The sequence below is a fragment of the Henckelia pumila genome, chromosome 1 (genome assembly GCF_033568475.1).
Source record: "Henckelia pumila isolate YLH828 chromosome 1, ASM3356847v2, whole genome shotgun sequence".
Lineage (NCBI taxonomy): Eukaryota > Viridiplantae > Streptophyta > Magnoliopsida > Lamiales > Gesneriaceae > Henckelia > Henckelia pumila.
The window spans coordinates 25,613,123-25,636,799 of NC_133120.1; the positions used below are offsets into that span (position 1 = coordinate 25,613,123).

General features: G+C 40.2%; 1 protein-coding gene across 1 annotated transcript; it reads left to right on the top strand.

Annotated features, from left to right (window-relative positions):
* Positions 1-5,851: 5,851 nt before the first annotated feature.
* Positions 5,852-7,180, top strand: LOC140860590 (uncharacterized). The gene has a single exon (XM_073263594.1). It carries the CDS (start codon positions 5,852-5,854, stop codon positions 7,178-7,180), a length of 1,329 nt encoding a protein of 442 aa, XP_073119695.1.
* The last annotated feature ends 16,497 nt before the right edge of the window (positions 7,181-23,677 follow it).

The window sequence follows — 23,677 nt, forward strand, 5'->3', positions numbered from 1 at the left end:
CTAAACCCATGAAGCTTCGGATTTCTGGCACTGAAGTCGGTCTCGGCCAATTCATAACTACCTCGATCTTACTGGGGTCAACAGAAATTCCATCTCCTGATACAATGTGGCCTAGAAAAACAACTCGGTCCAACCAGAACTTACACTTCGATAGCTTAGCATACAACTGTTTGGCTCGCAAAATCTGCAATACAATCCTCAAATGCTCTGCATGATCTGAACGGTTCTTCAAATAGATTAGAATGTCGTCAATGAACATAATAACGAACTCATCTAAATACCGCTGAAATACACAATTCATCACATCCATAAAAACTGCTGGAGCATTGGTCAAACCAAATGGCATGACTATAAACTCGAAATGCCCATATCTGGTTCTGAAAGCTGTCTTAGGAACATCCTCGTCGCGAACTCTCAGCTGATGATACCCTGATCTCAAATCTATCTTCGAATACACTGAAGAACCTTGCAGTTGATCAAAAAGATCGTCGATTCTAGGTAGAGGATACTTGTTCTTGACCTTCGCTTGATTCAACTGGCGGTAGTCGATGCAGAGTCGCATAGAACCGTCTTTCTTCCTCACAAAGAGCACTGGAGCACCCCAAGGCGATACGCTAGGACGGATGTATCCCTTGGCAATCAAATCTTCTAACTGATTCTTCAACTCCTTCAATTCTAATGGAGCCATTAGATAAGGTGCTTTTGAAATAGGCTGAGTACCTGGTGCAAGTTCGATGTTGAATTCGATCTCTCGAATAGGCGGCAAACTAGGAATCTCGTCTGGAAATACCTCAGGAAACTCGCTAACCACCGATATCTCCGTCAACTTAGGACTAGACCTCTGAACATCTACTGCATAAATCAAGAATCCTTCTGCTCCTCTCTGAAGCAAACGACACATGGATAACACAGAAATCAAAGGAATTTTGGATCGAGAACCCTTACCGAAATACTTCCAATCATCTGTCATCTCAGGTCTGAAATGAACCACTTTTTAAAAGCAATCTATTGTTGCCCTATACTTGATGAGAGCATCAATCCCGACAATACAGTCAAAATCAGATAATCCAAGTACAATGCAGTCAATCTCAATCGAATTCCCTTTGGATTCTAACACACAATTACGGACCAATCTCACCGAAATAGTTTCCCCACCCAAAGGTGAAGTAATAAAAACGACGTCAGATAATGGCTCAGCAAATAAATCATGCATTACGCCAAATCTCTCAGAAATAAAACAGTGAGAAGCACCCATATCGATCAAAACAAACGCAGGATAACCAAAGATCGAACAGTTACCTGCTATCACGTCATTCGAAGCTGCATTGGCCTGATCCTCTATCAGGGCAAACACCCTTGCCTGATGTCGAGGAGGTTGGTTCTGATTTTGATTACCTCCCTGACGAGATTGTTGCTGGGGCTGAAAAGTATGGGCTGCAGAAGCTGATCTCTCGGGCTGAGCTAGCAGTCGAGAGGAACTGCTGCTCTGAGCTCTATCAGATCCTCGCTGAGGACAGACTCTAGCGAAGTGACCCGGCTGCTAGTAGATATTTCAACTACCAAACACGCCTCGACACTGATCACTAGGGTGACGACCTCCACACTTACTGCACAATGCTCCTAAAAACCCTGAATTCTGCCCAAAACTGAACTGTCTAGAGCTACTGGAACTTGATGAACTGCTCCCAGACTTCTTGAACTGCTTCCCCTTCGGTCTATACTGATCTCGCTTGTTTTTGCCACTGTTGCCTCCCTCAAACCTCTGAGACTGATTCGACTGCTGAGAAGGTTGGTACTAATACTAGGACTGCTGAGGCTGAAACTGAACAGGCTGATTCTGAAAAGATCTCTGCTGCTGAGGAGTTATCTGATTCCCTCGCTGCATCAAAAGTCCAGCTTCGGCTCCCTTTGCCTGATCCATGGCATCTGCGAAGTTGTTGGATCTCCTGATATTGACCAAAGTAAAGATCTCAGGATTCAAGCCATTGATGAAATGATCGGCTTTGGCTTCCTCGTGATCTGCGATGTGAGGTGCAAACCTCAAGAGACTGTCAAACTTTCTCACATATTCCTCGATACTCAAATTCCCTTGCTTCAGATTCACAAATTCGTCACCCTTTTCCTTACGATACGAGACAGGAAAGAACCGCTTGTAGAACTTAGTCTTGAATAAATCCCAAGTAACAACGGTGCCTCGATTCTCATTTGCCCTCTTGGTTGTGGTCCACCAATTCTTGGCAACACCCTGTAGCTGGTGAATGACTAACCTGATTCTGCGGTCATCGATAGAGTCAAGAGAATCAAAGAGCTGATCAATGTCCTCTAGCCAACTTTCACAGTCAACGGAGTTCTCGGTACCAGTCAAGGTAGGTGGTCGGAAAGATCGAAATCTCTTTAATAGAGTCTCCATCGGGGTCGCGGTTGCATCAAACTGATCCACTCCAGTACTACCCTGATCATTCGGAGGAGTTATTACTGGCGGCGGATTCTCAATAGAAGGAGGAGTCAAAAGTGGTGGATTCCTTCTCAAAGATCGTCGAGGTTTCATCTGATATCAAAGGGTTAGGACACAATATCTCAAACTCAATCTAAATCTCATAACCTCGGTGTCCAAAACTATGCTCTGAGTACTCATAAATCTCAATGATATACAAGAACAGATAATAGCACAAGGCAGATAAATATCACATAATTCATGCTTTATAAATTATATCACAATTCATGTAATTCAATTAATTCAAGAATCAATAAAGCATGCTTGCATGTATTTAAAATAATCATTTAAATAAATCAATCACATGCGAGAATTCAATTCATGCGGACTCGATCTACCCTGCTCACTCTAGTTCAATTCCAAGAATCTTATCGCTCTGATACCACTTAATGTGAGACCCCGTTTCTAATCTTTTATTCTCGAATAATTAAACAAAATCAAACACGAAGAGCCGCGGAAAAACAAATCAATTTTTTTTTTAAAAGAGCCTCGCCCCCGCGCGCGCAGGCTACGCGGGCAGAGAGCTCGCGCGCGCGTGGGCCAAAATTCTTGAGCCCTCTAGGAAACCTCGCGCACCTCGTGCGCAAGCTAAACGGACAGAATGGTGCAGGAACCTGGAAATTCAAACCAAACACAAATCCAATCCATTCTAATCTCAAGGGCACAATACATATCAATATTTAGAACATGTCATAATCTATGTTCTGCCCAAAATACAATACTAAGTCGAGTTCGATAATAGAGTTCAAACGACTCAACAAAACTAATAGAGGTTCAACAAACTCGACCCTACAACGCAGTGTCTCACTTCTATCATCTCACCCCGAGCTAACTCAAACGACTTGGTCCAGCTCCTGATCCTCCTGTTGCCAAGTACACATACAAACAAAAACAACAGCCGGATAAACAGGTTAGAAATATAATTTCTAAGTAAAAGAGACAGGAATACAAATCAAATAACCATCTCATATCGAAATGTAACAATCATCAATAACTCAAAAGAGAGTGGATGTATGCATGACTTCAAAACTTGGGACTATCAAGTCAAATAATTGAAATGTCAATTGATACTCGGTTGGGATCCCGGGGTCAAGTCACTACAACAACCCACCTACACACCCATTTGGGGTGGATGTCGCACGATAAGAAGTATTATAGTACTTGAAAAAACTCGAAATCCAAGACCACTTCAATATAGCTCCCTAAATCGTCTAACTTCAAAACAAATCGAATATTCGGCTCAATATGAATGCAACTGTAAATAAAATAATCAGTCAAGTTCACACAAGAAAATAACATGCAGTATGTGATTTTTGGGGCTCGAGAATCAATCGAACTCGAGTATTCTACCCCATTCATAATCAATGTCCTCTTTTACCTTTCAAGTACGTCGAGGATTCAAATCTGAAAATAACAACGAACTCAAATAAATAATCAATCAAATCACAACAAATCAAAACAAAGAAACTCAATCAATATACCATCTTCAATTCTCAATTCGATTCAACTCCCAAGTTCGATCCAAACCCAAAACTCCAATCCAAATCTGAAAATGAAGAATATACGGATTTGATATTAATCTACCAATTCAATCAAACCCAAAAATCAAGCCGAAATAAACAACCGATAATCCAAACTCGATTTCGACGGCATAACGGCTATAAACGGTCAAACCAAAAATCTCCAACATCATCACACAACTCCAAACAACCCATATCATCTTCTAAAACAACAAAACAATCAAAATCCAACCAAAATCCAACAACCCATTTTTGAAATATGCCTCAAACTTCATATAAAATCCAAACTTCGTTCTTTTTTTGAACCAACATCGAATACACGATCTATGCTAGCTCAAGAACAACATACACGAAGATTATCAAATTCTGACAACCCAACAAATATCAAAGTTCGGGGATCGTAGCAAAACTTACGTCAAAATGAAGCTCTCGTTGCGGTGATCGTGAATCTCAACTCGGAAATAAAATCTAACGGTCGGATCGTGCGAATCAGACGGAAGAAAAGCTTGAAATGTCATTGGCCATGGCTTCCGAATTCAGTACGTACGAATGGAGAGGGAAGGATAGGGAGAGGGTGATGTGATGATGACAAGAGTCAACTTGAAAGATATAATATAAAATCCAATTTTTGCATTTTAGTCCCTTTACTCTTCAAAGTTTGCAAAGTGACCCCCTGAGAAATATCAAAACAGCCCTCAACTACTGAAAACTCTGATTATCTCAATTAAATTCAATTATAATAAAATAGGGGCATTACAAAAATCCACATGTTCGACATAAAATCGTTCAGCCCAATCTCGCCGTCTTGGTTGAAGAAATACTAATCAATAATTGAAAAAAATATTCAACAAAAGTTTAATAATCTAAAGAAGAAAGGAAGAAAAACTCGAATGGAACGTTCTTCAATCTTCAAGCCTTCTAGCCGCCGCCTCTCTGATGCGATTCGAACCCATTAATCACGTTCTGAACTCTCCTATTTATATGTTTTTGAAAGCCCAAGAAATAAAGCCCAAAAAGTTAAGAATTTTAATTTCCAAAAATTTTATTTTTCTGATTCTGCGACATGCACGGACCCTGGACATGGGTCCGTGCCTAGGTCCGTTCATTAAACTGGAACGCCGATTTTTTTACGAAGATGCATGGACCCTTATCCGGACCCATACACGGGATCCGTTCATACTTGTATTCCAGCGCACAATTTTCTTGAAAAATTCATATCTTGAGTTCTAGCCGTCAGATCAAGCCAAAATTTGGACATAAGCTTTAAAACATCTTGAACTTGATTTTGAACAGTAAACATTGGATTTGGATCCCTCTAGCATTAAAAATAGATTTTTGACTAGTGCTGCTCCGTAATTCATTCTTGCGGCTCTTCTCTTGTTCCAAAAATCATTATTTCTTCAATATTTCTACAAAAATCAACCCAGAGAGTGAAATGCACACACATGCAATAAATAATTAATAAAACTTATAAAACACTATGAATGCATGCAAAATAAATACAAAAATGGCACTAAAACATACACACAAAATGCACTTATCACTGATCAATCTGTTCGGTCCATGTTTGATGTTGCTGCTAATGGAAGCCTATTCAGGAAGACACCAACAGAGACATGGGATATCAATGGAAATATGGCTGAAAGAAAAATTGGATGGCCAGATGTGAAGAAGGAGAAAAAGGCTGGAGTACTAGAAGTTGATGCATTGACAGCATTGAATGCCAAAATCGATGCTCTTACTCATCTGACGGCAATTATGCAGACAACTCCTGTAAATCAAGTGGAAGCTCAGCAGCCTGAGGAACAACATCTTTGAGATTGATGCGGCAAATTTCATGGAAAATCAAGGGAGAAAGCCGTACAATCCTTACAGCAATACCTATAATCCTGGCTTGAAGAATTATCCCAACTTCTCGTGGAAACCTGAAGATCCTACAGCCAACACATCAAAGCCAGTCGAGAAAAAGCCCTCCTTTGAAGAAATCATGATGAAGTATGTAGCGGGTACTGAGACTCGCCTGCAGAATCAGGAGGCAACGTTGCAAAATTTGGAAACACGAATGGCTCAGATAGCGACACAACTGTCAACCAGGACAAAAGAGTCATTGCCTAGAAATACAATCAAGAATCCAAGGGATGTGAATGCGATTATGGTGGTGACAAGGGCACAACCTGAAGAGCCAGAGAATAGTGACAATGGGAAGAACATGGAGAGTACAAAAACTTCAGTAGTCAAGGAGGACACGCATGGTGCGGAACAGTTTGACATGATAGGTAAGAAAAAGAAAGGTAAAACTTCAAAATTTGAAGTTAATGATGATGTAGATGTGTCTAGCCTTCCCTTTCCTCAGCGAGCTAAGAAAGTATTATTTGATCATCAATTTAAAAAGTTTCTTGAAATTTTCAAGAAACTATATATTAACCTTCCTTTTGCAGATTCTTTAGCTCAGATGCTGAGTTATGCCAAATTTTTGAAGGACTTGCTAAAAAATAAAAATAATTTGAATGATATAACGCAAGTCACAATGAACGAAAAGTGTTCGGTTGTGTTGCAAAACAAGTGCCCACAAAAATTTCAAGACCTAGAGAGTTTTTACATACCATGTCAAATAGGAAGCTCGTCGTTTGATAATGTATTGTGTGACTTAAGATCAAGCATCAACTTGATGTCGCATTCGCTTGCTAAGCGGATGGGTATAAGCAACATTGAACCGACAAATATTTCTCTTAAATTTGCTGATGGATCCATAAAATACCCAAGAGGAGTTGTGAAAAATGTTTTAGTCAAGATAGACAAATTTATTTATCCTATAGATTTTTCCATTCTTGATATGGATGAAAATTGTGAAGTTCCTCTGATTCTAGGGCGTCCTTTCTTAGCGATGAGTAGAGCATTAATTGATGTAGAAAATGGTGAATTAGTTCTAAGGATGAATGCTGAGCAAGTCGTATTTCATATGCTTAAATTGGCTAGCGATAGTCCTAACTCCAATTCTTGCTCTGCTGTGAATTTTGTAGATGTTTTTAAAGAATTTACTGATAAAAATTTGCAGGTTCAGCGTTATGAAAGCTTAAATCCCGTACACAAAACTTGTGGAAGTGAAGCACGTAGCAGTTGCGGGATTGATCAGACATTATTCAAGAGGGTGGATAAGCCACCATGATTTCGCCAATGAAAAAGGGAGGTACAGTCGGGCTATAAACTATAAATTTAGCGCTGACTGGGAGGCAACCCAGTGTTCTTTTCCCTATTCTATTTTGTTTTGCGTTATTTTTGCTTTTAAGTTAGTTTTTGAAATTTTTGTGTTTCTTTTCAAAAATTTAGAAAAACTTTATTAAAAAAATATTTTTCTCGCTCGAGCGAGCGGATCTCAGTTTTTTTTTTTGGAATATTTCTCTCGCTCGAGCGAGACCTCTATCTCGCACGAGCGCGCGGTACTCTGATTCCGAGTACATTTTGGGCTCGCTCGAGCGAGCATTTTTTTCTCGCGATTTATCTGACTTTTTCTCTCCTTCTCCCTCACTTATTTCTTTCCCCCCTTCGAAACCTAAACCCCCAAATCTCAAAGTTGCACTCATGCTTCGATATTCTCACAAATTTACAGGCTAAAAATATCGGGGAATCTCACTACCATCTTCCTCCATCTACTCCACCGGCCATCCACTAGTTGCTGCGAGTACGCCTCTTCACCTCCAATATTTGTAGCTGCTATTTTTTCACCGTGCGCCACCGCATCCCAGTCGCCGGTCCTCCATGGGATTAACTACATTTTGAAATTTTAAAATAGCAATTCCATCCGAGCATGGGAAAATGATTTAAATCTTAATTAATTTTTCCATAGCTAAGTTTGCGGGTTAAATGAGATTGTTGCTCTTTCCGGGAAATAGACAAGGGGATTGAAATTCTAATACTATCTTAGTTATCGCTAAGTTTGCAGTTAATTATTGGGGCATAAGAAAACCGGGTGCAAAATCCGAAGGTACGTAATTAATCTCAAGAAAGTGTATGTTTTTGTTTGGGATTGTTGAGAGGACGGAGTGCTGGATTGTGACACTTGCATTGAATTGTCATAGGTCGCTAAGCATTCTTAGAATATGAAACTGGAATAACATGGCACACACACACGTTTACGTTTAACTGGCGATGGGTTATGGACAATCAGAATTAGTTGGGGTTTTTAGTTGATTGAAGTGGAACTCATTTGAGGCTATCTTGTACAGGATTCATTCTTACTTGTGTTATGGTATTTTGTTTGGTGTGTGTATTGCTCGAGGGCGAGTAAGGTTTAAGTATGGGAGATTTGATAACTGTGTTTCATCTGCATATTTTTGTGATTGTTTTTCATGCATTAACATGTTATTGTTGTTGTTTTATTTAGTTTTAGCATTTTTAATGCATTTGGATGCATAATACTCTTCCAGGTACATTTTGTAGGGAAACTCGGAAAAATCCAGAATTTGGACAGAGCTACACTCGCTCGAGCGAGACATGTGCTCGCTCGAGCGAGACCGAGGAGGCAAGGAAAATTTCCAGAAGATCACTCGCTCGAGTGCATCTGGTGCTCGCTCGAGCGAGCGAGAAGTGATCATCGAGACAGGAAGTTGCTCGCTCGAGCAAGCGAGGCGAGAGAAGAAATTCCCGGAACAGAAATACACTCGCTCGAGCGAGCGTAGCGTGCAGACTTTTTAAATTTTGAAATTCTTGCTTGGGAAGGATACCATCTTTTGAAGACCCTTGGACATATAAATATGAACTCATCCATCAGAATAAGGGTTACACAATGCATTCGAAGGCAAGAGGCGGCTGATCATCATCTTTCATTCTACCTTTCTTCTTTTCATTTTATTTTTGATTTTTAGTTGATGTTTTGGATTAAAAACTCTTGTTTATGAATCATGTTAAACTTTTAGTAGTTTTTCTCTTTCGATCAAGGCCACGTGATTGGGCCAGACAATTTATGTAGAAAACTTGATTGTTTATTTGAGATTTTCAGACTTGATTTTATTTTATTGATTGTCGAATTTATATTTGTCTTGTGAATGATCTGGCCAATTATTTTATTGCATGTTAATTGATTCCAAGTCGACATATGAGGTTTTGATTTTGATCACTTTGATAATCATCATATTGTAAAACCGATTAAAAATAGAATTAGGTTTCAGTGTGCGGTTTAGGTGTTTAATGAATTTTCACAGTTCATCATGCATTCAAATTTGATTAGAATTACGAAAGATTAATCCGTCAATATTTGAATAGGTTTGATTTTTTTAAAAATAGTCCTTTGAACAAATTGGGAGAATTCCCGTGAATTAAGATTAATTCTGAGTCTCGAATCAACTACTTGTTACATAATTTGTCTGGTACCTACGTGAGTCCTTGATCTAGTTTTTCCCAAATTGAATTTTAATCCAAGAGCTGTTGGAAAACGGTGTTAAGATCAATCAGAATTGATACCCGGTGCAGCGGAAGTTTTAAAATTTTATATGGAACGATTCCATATCATGGGTATCAAAACTTTACGATTAAATTGTGCGTGTAAAAAATTAAATAACAATTAAATTTTTACCTTGAAATCTCGAAACGAGATTATGGACACCAACAGATTACTCTGCTCTTGTTGTATATCCCAGGAACTGATGGACGAACAATTCTTCAATCAGGTCCACGAACAGAAGTTTAATCCCTCTGATAGATTGCACTAGAAAATCTATCAGAAGTTTCTACGAAGAGAATTAACGAATTTGATCCGTTAAACCAGACTGCAAATTCAAAATTCACAGGCTGGAATTTTTCGAGCAGAGAGGGGAGAGGGGGCGGCGGCCACTAGGTCTCAAAAACCCTAGTTAATTTCGAAAATTATGCCTCTGTTGTATAATTTCTGTACTGCAATAACTTATTTATAATGTGGGCTGCTAACAGCTTAGGGCCCATTAGTCATAAGTTCAAGCCTGACAAGCAAAGCCTGCATGTTCAGAAATTAATATAAAATTCATCGTGACTCAGATTGATAAACCAATTTCACCAATGTGCATAGAAACCATTTCTGCAACTTTTAAAGTCAAGATAAATTTTCGGAATCCGAATTCAGTGATTTCCAATAATGCCCATCCCTATGTCATTTTAGGAAATCTTAATCTTCTACTCTGATATAAGAAGTCCTACTTCTTTGTTCATTAAATTTAACTATCTCAACGGGGATTAAAAATCCATTACTTGTGTGACCCTCAATGGTTCAGGGATACAGCTAGCCGTGGACTCACAACTCCTTGTGACTCGGAAAAACCATTTCCGACTTGCCCATTGAATCATGGTAAGAGCGCCTAGCAACATCGCCCCATGATTCCCTAGGTATCACTGATAGTGCCTGCAAGAACCAATAGATTTTGGTTAGCGTACAGTATGGTCCCTTCATCCAAATATCCCGATCGAATCAACAACCATTGGTAAATCGAGAGTCGTTCGAGATTCGATAACTATGCAATGCATCTTGAAGATCAAATAGTGACATCGCATGTGCTACTAAGAAACCATTTCTTAAAACACATCATGTACTCTGGCCAGAGATTCGTCACACTAATATCTCCTCAGATTGCATAGGATATCCACACTATCAAGTATGTGGTGAATCCTTGACAACAAAGCATCGACTCCTATATGTGTCGTAACTGTACCCAATCCCGACACCTGATGAATGTAAGAGTGGGTGCCCAGTGAGCCAACTGTGTGGCTATGGGCTTTGTTGACTCTTTGTATAAACAATCTTTTGTTTAATATTATTTACACTTTTATGGCAATGACTTTATATTACTTCATATTGTTATATTGTGATATACTATTGTTGTTTTGATAAAGACCTTGAATATACTATAGTGTATGTAAGATGTGGTAGAACATGGAGATGTCTATCATGAAATACATCTTATAGTCACTGTATATTCTAAAACCGTTCCTAGTCGATTGAGCCGTCCGATAATAAGGATAAGGATCGCTCGAGTTTGAGACTAGCATTTGCGATGCGGAGTACCACGTTTCATTGGTAGGGAACATGGAGATGTTCGAAGCAAGCAAATGGATATTCATAGGATGAATAGTCGAACTATCCTATCCGGACTTTCCAAGTGGTTATCACTTATCGAGTGGATAAAGTCCGCGGTTTTGGTTGTACACCATTAGTCCTTACGACTTGAAACATCATGGAGACTCTATATGCTAGTACTGTGCTTTGACTCGTTTACCGACTCTGAGGGGGTCATCAGGTGTCGAGATTGGGTACAGTTACGACACATATAGGAGTCAATGCATTGTTGTCAAGGATTCACCACATACTTGCGAGTGTGGATATCCTATGCGATCTGAGGAGATATTAGTGTGACAAATCTCTGGCCAGAGTACTTGATGTGATTTAAGAAATGGTTTCTTAGTAGCACATGCGATGTCACTAATTTGATCTTCAAGATGTATTGCATAGTTATCGAATCTTGAGCGACTCTCGATATACCAATGGTTGTTGATTCGATCGGGATATATGGATGAAGGGACCGTACTGTACGCTAACCAAAATCTACTGGTTCTTGTAGGCACTATCAGTGATACCTAGGGAATCATGGGGCGATGTTGCTAGGCGCTTTACCATGATTCGTTGGGCAAGTCGGAAAGTGTTGTTCCGAGTCACAAGGAGTTGTGAGCCCACGGCTAGCTGTATCCCTGAACCATTGAGGGTCACACAGTGTAATGGAGTTTTAATCCCCGTTGAGATAGTTAAATTTAAAGAGTTAAATTTAATGAACTAAGGAGTTGGACTTCTTAAATAAGAGTAAGGGAGTAGGATTTCCTAAAATGACATTGGGATGGACATTTTTGGAAACCACTGATTTCGGATTCAGGAAAATTTATTTTGACTTTAAAACGTGCAGAAATGGTTTCTGTGCACATTGGTGAAATCGTTTCATCAATCGGAGTCACGATGAATTTTATATTAATTTCTGAACGAGTGGGCTTTGCTTGTCGGGCCCCAGCTTATGACTAATGGGCCCTAAGGTGTTAGTGGCCTGCATTATAAATAAGTTATTTCAGTACAGAAATTACACACAACAGGTCATAATTTTTGAGACAGAAAAAATCGAAACCCTTCTCTCTCAAAGAATTTTCGGCCGTCCCCTTCCTGCTCTGCCCGAGAAAATTCCGGTCTGTGATTTTGAATCGCAGTAAGGAATAACGAATCAAATTCGTGTATTCTCTTCGCAGAAAACTTCTGATAGATTTTCTAGTGCAATCTATCAGAGGGATTAAACCTCTGTTCGTGGACCTGATTGAAGGCGTTCATCGGTTCCAGGGAGAGACAACAAGAGCAGAATTGTTCTGTTGGTGTCCATTAATCTCGTTGCGAGATTTGAGGTAAAATTTATTTAACTGTTATTTAAATTTTACACACACGTAATTCAATCGATGAACGGTTGATACCCATACCATGGAAACGTTCCATGAAAAATTTTTAAACTTCCGCTGCACCGGGTATCAATCGTAATTGGTCTGGGAACTCGCCAGTTTTCCAACAGTGGTATCAGAGCCAGGTTGCTCAGATCAATCGATTGAATTAATCAATTGTACAAAATTTTTGAGTCTCGGTTTTTTGAAACAAAATAAATATTTTTAATAAAAATTTTTTTTTTTCGGGGGCGAAACCCGGGCAGCGATGGTCGCTGCCCCCAGGGGCGGCGCACGGCGCCGCCCAAAGGGGGCGCACGGCGCCGCCCAGGGCGGCGACCGTCGCCGCCCAGGGCGGCGCACGGCGCTGCCCAGGGCAGCGCTGTGCGCTGCCCAGCGCAGCGCTGGGCGCTGCGCAGGGCAGCGCTCGGCGCCGCCCAGCGGCGGCGCCAGGCGCCGCCAGGGCAGCAAGCGTTGCTGCCCTAAGGGGGCAGCCGGGCTGCCCCGGCCCGCGCCCCGGGTGCGGGCCAACCCGGGAGTGTCCCGGGTGGCCCGCGGGAAAAATTAATATTTTATTAAAAATTAATTTTAATATGTTAAAATTTTATTTTTGGTCCGGTCAAAAATTGTTTTTGATTGGTTCACGAGATTTCGGATCGAATTGTTCGAGTCCGTAAATTTTAAAATTGATTTTGGATAAATTTGAATTTTTGGAAAATTTTAATATTTTATCCGTAAATTGAATTTTGAAATCAATTATTTTGGTACAATTGATGATAAGATATGATCTTATGATATATTAAGTAAAATATGATTTTATTTGTAAAATTGGATTTTATAGATAAAATATGATTTTATTTGATATGGAGATAAAATATGATTTTATATGTGAAATGTGATTTTATATATAAAATATGATTTTATCTTGTTTAAATTTGAATTGCCACAGCATGTTATCCAATAAATTAATTTTGAATTAAATGTTATTGGATAAGGATGATCGATTGCCATGACCAATTTTGTAGGTGTATGTTAGGAATTTACATTTTGTCTTTATTGTTGTTGGTTTTATTAATGGGCCTGGTTTATGGCCCGATATGAATGTCATATGTAATAAAAGTGGGCTTGGTTTATAGCCCGTTCCCACCCCCTAAAAATGTATCCCCTACTTGTCATTGTTATTTATTGTAAATACATTAGATTTAGTGGGAGATCAAGATTTGAAGATGGTGGGCCCAGCAGACAATGAAGACTGAAGAAATGTAAATTGGAAGCATATGTAATAGGATTGCATTTGCATACTGCATATTACCTAGGATTGGACTAAGACCCGTGATTGGCAACCACGGGTCAATTAGAAATGGAATCGATCATCCTATATAATATGTGATATTATGATTGTATGCATGTTTAGACATAAATTGCGTGAATCCGGCAATGCATGCAATAAATTAAATATGATGAGACAAATATTTTTATAAATAAAATCCCTCATTTTAAATATGATTTAAAATTTATATCAAGATAAAAAGGAAATTTAAATATTGTTTAAATGTTCCTACCTTCCATCAACGGTCAATGTATGTGATGCTACCCGCGGATACGGTCCGGCTCATATTATTGGGGGGGCCCGTCCGTCGGAAAGCTGTACATTGGATCGACAAATGTTGTAAGTTGGGTGGAACTCCCATGGGATCGGCTCATATTATTGGGGGATCCACATGGCGACCGTCTATCACAACTTAATATTGATGGGTCATCTTGACATGTCACTTTAAACTGCGTCATATTATTGGGCCCTTATTGGACATGAGGTAAATACATGGGGGTTGCTTTGGAAGCAATTGGGCTCTACCTTTTGAGAATTATGGTTGGCTGATATTATTCGGGACCATAAGTTTGTCAATTGGACTCCATGTTCTCACTAAGGAAAAAGTTTCCCGTTTTCACTAGAGGGTGGTGAAATCGTTAAAATAGTGGGAGTGAGATTCATAAAATTAAATTCGCCTATTTTATGTCTTAGTAAATTGTTAAACAATCATTGATATATGTCTGTTTTCCTTTTCAGTATTTCATACAATGAATTCGCGAAATCCTTTATTCTCGATCCTCGAACAAAACAAGCTGACTGGCGCCAACTATACGGAATGGTTCCGGAAGTTGAAGATTGTCTTAACTTCGGAGAAAATGCTCTACGTGTTAGAGAAAGCACCTCCGAAGGAAGCACCAGCTGACATAAGTCCGGAGGAATTGGCCAAACTTGATGCATGGTGTGACCATGACATCAAGACCAAATGCTATATGCAAGCCTCGATGTCTGATGAACTCCAGAGGCGATTTGAGGACACGGTGAATGCTGCTGACATTCACGCGCAACTCAAGGAACTTTTTGGGGCTCAGTCGAGGGCTGAAAGGTTCTCTACTGTTAAGGAGTTGATGACGTGCCGCATGCGTGAAGGGACTTCGGTCCGTGATCATGGGGTACGAGTGATTTGGCTCATACAGAAGTTAGCGACCCTTGATTTGGTGTTGGAGCATGAACTCAATGTGGACTTGCTGCTTCTATCTCTTCCTTCTTCATTTGATGGATTCGTGATAAATTTTAATATGAACAAGATAGAGGCCACCCTTGAAGAGATGGTCAATATGCTCGTTACATATGAATCCACACTTAAGAAGGACAAGCCAGCTTTTCTTGGTGGGCTCCTCATCTTCTGCTAAGAAGGGGCCAAGTATGAAGGGCAAGAAACGTTCTGCCCCACCCAAGAAAGTGGAACCCGAGAAGAAGCAAAAGACAAAGGCTTCAAACAATGGAAAATCCAAGGATGTTTGCCATTACTGCAAGAAGCCGGGTCATTGGAAGCGCAACTGCAAGGAGTATCTTGAGCAGTTAGGAACTGCAAAGGGTATGTTCTATATCGAAATAAACATGTCACTTAATACAACTTCTTGGGTATTGGATACCGGATGTGGATCTCACATTTGCAATGATTTGCAGGTGATGACAAGAAGTCGCAGGCTTAGAATGGGTGAGACCCAGCTGAGGCTCGGGAATGGTTCCAGAGTTGAAGCTACGGCCATTGGAGATGTTTGTTTGATTTTGCAGAATGGTTTTAAATTATTGTTGAGAGATGTTTTATTTGTGCCAGATTTAATTAAAAACATTATTTCTATTTCTATGCTTGATAGAGATGGTTATTCTTGTAATTTTGTGAATGGGATTTGCAATATTTACAAGAATGAATGTTTAATTGGAAATGGACAACTTGAAAACGATCTATACAATTTAAAACTAAAAGACGTTCCAGTGAATTGTATTGACAAACCGGCGACAACAAACAAAAGGAAAATCGATAGTCAAAACCCGGCAAACCTTTGGCACGCTAGGCTAGGTCATATTTCCTCAAGGAGGATGAACAAGCTAGTGGGAGAGGGCATGTTTGATATGTCTGATATTAACTCTCTACCTACTTGTGAATCCTGCCTAAAAGGAAAAATGACTAAATCTCCTTTTAAGGGGAAACCTGAGCGTAGTCAGAATCTGTTGGATTTGATCCATACAGATGTTTGTGGTCCATTTAGAGTAGGGACTCAACATGGCCACACCTACTTCATTACCTTTACTGATGATTATTCAAGGTATGGGTATTTATATTTAATGAAATATAAGTCTGAAGCATTTGAAAAGTTCAAAGAATTCAAGGCTGAAGTAGAAAACAAGCTAGGTAAAAGTATTAAAGCACTTCGATCGGATCGAGGTGGAGAATACTTGAGTACCGAGTTTTTGGACTATCTAAAAGAGAATGGGATTCTCTCTCAGTGGACTCCTCCTATGACACCACAGCTTAATGGTGTATCGGAGCGTCGTAATCGAACTTTGTTGGACATGGTTCGATCTATGATGAGCTTCACTGAGCTTCCACCTTCGTTTTGGGGCTATGCGCTTAAAACGGCGGTATTGTTGTTGAATAACGTCCACACTAAAGCAGTGGACAAAACACCATACGAGTTATGGAATGGCAAAGCTCCTAAGTATTCGTACTTGAGGATTTGGGGATGTCCTGCTTACGTGAAGCGGACAGTGGGAGATAAGTTGGATAGTCGATCCAGCTTGTGTTATTTTGTGGGGTATCCGAAGAATTCAATCGGATATTATTTCTATTATCCTGCTGAAACAAAGGTGTTTGTTTCACGGAATGCCACCTTCTTGGAGAAGGAGTTCTTATTGGATAAGAAAGGCGAGATGATGGAACTCGAAGAAGTTCGAGAAGAACCCGAAATACAAAATAACGATCCCACACCTCAGGAACCATTGCTGGACACGCCTGCACCTAGAAGATCCGAGAGGACTTCTAGACCTCCAGTTCGATATGGTCTTCTTCTTGAAGAGGGTCAAAATGAACCCGACATTGGATGTGATCCAAGAAGCTTCAAGGAAGCAATTTCTGATGCGGATTCGAATTTATGGCTTGAAGCTATGCAGTCTGAATTGGATTCGATGCATACTAACCAAGTCTGGTCTTTAGTGGATCCTCCCGATGGAATTGTTCCGATAGGGTGTAAATGGATCTACAAAAGAAAGCTTGGGCCTGATGGTAAGGTATTGACCTACAAGGCGCGATTGGTGGCTAAAGGTTATACTCAAAGGCAAGGAGTTGACTATGACGAAACCTTTTCACCAGTCGCAATGTTCAAGTCCATAAGAATCCTAATTGCCATAGCTGCATGGTATGACTATGAGATATGGCAGATGGATGTGAAGACTGCTTTTCTTAATGGAGACATTAAGGAAGAAATCTATATGAAGCAGCCTGAGGGGTTCACATCCATGGGAAGCGAGCATAAGGTATGCAAGCTTCAGAGATCAATTTATGGTCTAAAACAAGCATCAAGAAGTTGGAACCAGAAATTTGATGAAACAATAAAAGATTTTGGTTTCATCAAGAACCCGGAGGAACCTTGCGTGTACAAGAAAGTAGTTAAGGATGCGGTAACATTCTTAGTACTTTATGTTGATGACATCCTACTCATTGGGAATGATGTAGGGATGTTGCAGTCAACAAAGATATGGTTATCAGGTAGATTTTCGATGAAGGATTTGGGTGAGGCATCCTACATTCTTGGGATACAGATCTATAGAGATAGGTCTAAGAGAATGATAGGACTCACTCAATCAACCTACATCGATACCATATTGAAACGGTTTTCAATGGATGGGTCCAAAAGAGGACATCTACCCATGTGTCATGGAGTTTCTCTATCCAAGTCTATGTGTCCCAAGACTGATGATGAGATAGAGAATATGACACATGTACCATATGCGTCAGCTATAGGTAGTATCATGTATGGGATGATATCTACCAGACCGGATGTAGCATTTGCTCTGAGTGTCACGAGCAGATATCAGTCTAATCCTGGTCAGATGCATTGGAAAGCCGTGAAGGACATTCTTAAGTACTTGCGAAGGACTAAGAATATGTTCATGGTTTATGGAGGACGAGAACTCAAACTGGAAGGCTATACCGACTCTAGCTTCCAAAGTGATGTGGATGACTCGAAGTCAACCTCTGGATTTGTGTTCATGCTCAATGGCGGTGCTGTCTCTTGGAAGAGTTCCAAGCAGGACACCACAGCGGATTCCACCACTGTGGCTGAATACATTGCAGCATCAGCTGCTGCTAAAGAGGCCGTTTGGATGAGGAATTTCGTCCAAGAGTTGGGCGTCATTCCTGAATTTGTTGGTCCAGTCCCGGTGTACTGCGACAACACGGGTGCCGTTGCTCAAGCAAAGGAACCAAGGTCTCATCAAAGATCCAAACACGTACTGAGGAAATACCACATAATCCGGGAGATTGTGGAAAGAGGAGACATCAGTGTCGAACGAGTGGCCTCTGCAGACAATATCGCTGATCCACTTACTAAGCCTTTGCCAGGACCATTGTTTGACAAACATCGCGAAGCAATGGGTCTACGTAGTATGACTAGTTGGCTATAGGGCAAGTGGGAGATTGTAAGAGTGGGTGCCCAGTGAGCCAACTGTGTGGCTATGGGCTTTGTTGACTCTTTGTATAAACAATCTTTTGTTTAATATTATTTACACTTTATGGCAATGACTTTATATTACTTCATATTGTTATATTGTGATATACTATTGTTGTTTTGATAAAGACCTTGAATATACTATAGTGTATGTAAGATGTGGTAGAACATGGAGATGTCTATCATGAAATACATCTTATAGTCACTGTATATTCTAAAACCGTTCCTAGTCGATTGAGCCGTCCGATAATAAGGATAAGGATCGCTCGAGTTTGAGACTAGCATTTGCGATGCGGAGTACCACGTTTCATTGGTAGGGAACATGGAGATGTTCGAAGCATGCAAATGGATATTCATAGGATGAATAGTCGAACTACCCTATCCGGACTTTCCAAGTGGTTATCACTTATCGAGTGGATAAAGTCCGCGGTTTTGGTTGTACACCATTAGTCCTTACGACTTGAAACATCATGGAGACTCTATATGCTAGTACTGTGCTTTGACTCGTTTACCGACTCTGAGGGGGTCATCAGGTGTCGAGATTGGGTACAGTTACGACACATATAGGAGTCAATGCATTGTTGTCAAGGATTCACCACATACTTGCGAGTGTGGATATCCTATGCGATCTGAGGAGATATTAGTGTGACAAATCTCTGGCCAGAGTACTTGATGTGATTTAAGAAATGGTTTCTTAGTAGCACATGCGATGTCACTAATTTGATCTTCAAGATGTATTGCATAGTTATCGAATCTTGAGCGACTCTCGATATACCAATGGTTGTTGATTCGATCGAGATATATGGATGAAGGGACCGTACTGTACGCTAACCAAAATCTACTGGTTCTTGTAGGCACTATCAGTGATACCTAGGGAATCATGGGGCGATGTTGCTAGGCGCTTTACCATGATTCGTTGGGCAAATCGGAAAGTGTTGTTCCGAGTCACAAGGAGTTGTGAGCCCACGGCTAGCTGTATCCCTGAACCATTGAGGGTCACACAGTGTAATGGAGTTTTAATCCCCGTTGAGATAGTTAAATTTAAAGAGTTAAATTTAATGAACTAAGGAGTTGGACTTCTTAAATAAGAGTAAGGGAGTAGGATTTCCTAAAATGACATAGGGATGGACATTTTTGGAAACCACTGAATTCGGATTCAGGAAAATTTATTTTGACTTTAAAACGTGCAGAAATGGTTTCTGTGCACATTGGTGAAATCGTTTCATCAATCGGAGTCACGATGAATTTTATATTAATTTCTGAACGAGTGGGCTTTGCTTGTCGGGCCCCAGCTTATGACTAATGGGCCCTAAGGTGTTAGTGGCCTGCATTATAAATAAGTTATTTCAGTACAGAAATTACACACAACAGGTCATAATTTTTGAGACAGAAAAAATCGAAACCCTTCTCTCTCAAAGAATTTTCGGCCGTCCCCTTCCTGCTCTGCCCGAGAAAATTCCGGTCTGTGATTTTGAATCGCAGTAAGGAATAACGAATCAAATTCGTGTATTCTCTTCGCAGAAAACTTCTGATAGATTTTCTAGTGCAATCTATCAGAGGGATTAAACCTCTGTTCGTGGACCTGATTGAAGGCGTTCATCGGTTCCAGGGAGAGACAACAAGAGCAGAATTGTTCTGTTGGTGTCCATTAATCTCGTTGCGAGATTTGAGGTAAAATTTATTTAACTGTTATTTAAATTTTACACACACGTAATTCAATCGATGAACGGTTGATACCCATACCATGGAAACGTTCCATGAAAAATTTTTAAACTTCCGCTGCACCGGGTATCAATCGTAATTGGTCTGGGAACTCGCCAGTTTTCCAACAATGAACCCAATAGAGTCGGTAAACAAGTCAAAGTACAGTACTAGCATATAGAGTCTCAATGATGTTTCAAGTAGTAAGGACTAATGGTGTACAACCAAAACCGCGGACTTTATCCACTCGATAAGTGATAACCACTTGGAAAGTCCGAATAGGGTAGTTCGATCATTCATCATATGAATATCCATTTGCATGCTTCGAACATCTCTATGTTCCCTACCAATGAAATGTGGTACTCTGAATCGCAAATGCTAGTCTCAAACTCGAGCGATCCTTATCCTTATTTTCGGACGGCTCAATCGACTAGGAATTGTTTAGAATATACAGTGACTATAAGATGTGTCTCATGATAGTCATCCACATGTACTACCACATCTTACATACACTATAGTATATTCAAGGTCTTTATCAAAACAACAATAGTATATCACAATATAACAATATGAAGAAAGATAAAGTCATTGCCATTTATAAAAGTGTAAATTATATTAAACAAAAGATTGTTTATACATAGAGTCATCAAAGCCCTTAGCCACAAGTTGGCTCACCAGGCACCCACTCTTTCAATCTCCCACTTGCCCTAAAGCCAACTAGTCATACTACGCAGTCCCATTGCTTCGCGATGTTTGTCAAATAATGGTCCTGGCAAGGGCTTAGTAAGTGGATCAGCGATATTGTCTGCAGAGGCCACTCTCTTGACAGCGATGTCTCCTCTTTCCACGATCTCCCGGATGATGTGGTATTTCTTCAGTACGTGTTTGGATCTTTGATGAGACCTTGGTTCCTTTGCCTGAGCAACGGCACCCATGTTGTCACAGTACATCGGGACTGGACCAACAACTTCAGGAATGACGCCCAACTCTTGGACAAAATTCCTCATCCAAACGGCCTCTTTAGCAGCAGCTGATGCCGCAATGTATTCTGCCTCAGTGGTGGAATCCGTTGTGGTGTCCTGCTTGGAACTCTTCCAAGAGACAGCACCGCCATTGAGCATGAACACAAATACAGAGGTTGACTTCGAGTCATCCACGTCACTTTGGAAGCTAGAGTCGGTATAGCCTTCCAATTTCAGTTCTCTTCCTCCATATACCATGAACATATTCTTAGTCCTTCGTAAGTACTTAAGAATGTCCTTCACGGCTTTCCAATGCATTTGACCGGGATTGGCTTGATATCTGCTCGTGACACTCAAAGCAAATTCTACATCCGGTCTGGTAGATATCATCCCATACATGATACTACCTATGGCTGACGCATATGGTACATGTGTCATTTTCTCTATCTCTTCATCAGTCTTGGGACACATGGACTTGGATAGAGAAACTCCATGACACATAGGTAGATGTCCTCTCTTGGACCCATCCATTGAAAACCTTTTCAATATGGTTTCGATGTAAGTTGATTGAGTGAGTCCTATCATTCTCTTAGATCTATCTCTATAGATCTGTATCCCTAGAATATAGGATGCCTCACCCAAATCCTTCATCGAGAATCTACCTGATAACCATATCTTTGTTGACTGCAACATCCCTACATCATTCCCAATGAGTAGGATGTCATCAACATAAAGTACTAAGAATGCCACAGCATCCTTAACTACTTTCTTGTACACGCACGGTTCCTCCGGGTTCTTGATGAAACCAAAATCCTTTATTGTTTCATCAAATTTCTGGTTCCAACTTCTTGATGCTTGTTTGAGACCATAGATCGATCTCTGAAGCTTGCATACCTTATGCTCGCTTCCCATGGATGTGTATCCCTCGGGCTGCGTCATATAGATCTCTTCCTTAATGTTTCCATTAAGAAATGCAGTCTTCACATCCATTTGCCATATCTCATAGTCATACCAAGCAGCTATGGCAATAAGGATTCTTATGGACTTGAACATTGCAACTGGTGAAAAGGTTTCATCATAGTCAACTCCTTGTCTTTGAGTATAACCTTTTGCCACCAATCGTGCCTTGTAGGTCAATACCTTACCATCAGGCCCAAACTTTCTTTTGTAGATCCATTTACACCCTATTGGAACAATTCCATCGGGAGGATCTACTAAAGACCAAACTTGGTTTGTATGCATCGAATCTATTTCCGACTGCATAGCTTCAAGCCATAAATTTGAATCCGCATCAGAAATTGCTTCCTTGAAGTTTCTTGGATCACATCCAACGTCGGGTTCATCTTGATCCCCTTCAAGAAGAAGACCATATCGAATAGGAGGTCTAGAAGTCCTCTCGGATCTTCTAAGTATAGGCGTGTCCTCTGAAGATTCTTGAGGTATGGGATCATTATTTTGTATTTCGGGTTCTTCTCGAATTTCTTCGAGTTCCATCATCTCGCCTTTCTTATCCAATAAGAACTCCTCCAAGAAGGTGGCATTCCTTGAAACAAACACTTTTGTTTCAGTAGGATGATAGAAATAATATCCGATTGAATTCTTCGGATACCCTACAAAATAACATAAGGTGGATCGACTATCCAACTTATCTCCCACTGTCTGCTTCACGTAAGCAGGACATCCCCAAATCCTCAAGTACGAATACTTAGGAGCTTTGCCATTCCATAACTCGTATGGTGTTTTATCCACTGCTTTGGTGTGGACGTTGTTCAACAACAATACCGCCGTTTCAAGCGCGTAGCCCCAAAACGAAGGTGGAAGCTCAGTGAAGCTCATCATGGATCGAACCATGTCCAACAAAGTTCGATTATGACGCTTCGATACACCATTCAGCTGAGGTGTCATAGGAGGAGTCCACTGAGAGAGAATCCCATTCTCTTTCAGATAGTCCAAAAACTCGGTATTTAAGTATTCTCCACCTCGATCCGATCGAAGTGCTTTAATACTTTTACCTAGCTTGTTTTCTACTTCAGCCTTGAATTCTTTGAACTTTTCAAATGCTTCAGACTTATATTTCATTAAATATAAATACACATACCTTGAATAATCATCAGTAAAGGTAATGAAGTAGGTGTGGCCAAATTGAGTACCAATTCTAAATGGACCACAAACATCTGTATGGATCAAATCCAACAGATTTTGACTACGCTCAGGTTTCTCCTTAAAAGGAGATTTAGTCATTTTTCCTTTTTGGCAGAACTCAAAAGTAGGTAGAGAGTTAATATCAGACATATCAAACATGCCCTCTCCCACTAGCTTGTTCATCCTCCTTGAGGAAATATGACCTAGCCTAGCATGCCAAAGGTTTGCCGGGTTTTGACTATCGATTTTCCTTTTGTTCGTTGTTACCGGTTTATCAACATAATTTATTGGAACGTCTTTTAGTTTTAAGTTATATAGATCGTTTTCAAGTTGTCCATTTCCAATCAAACATTCATTCTTGTAAATATTGCAAATCCCATTCACAAAATTGC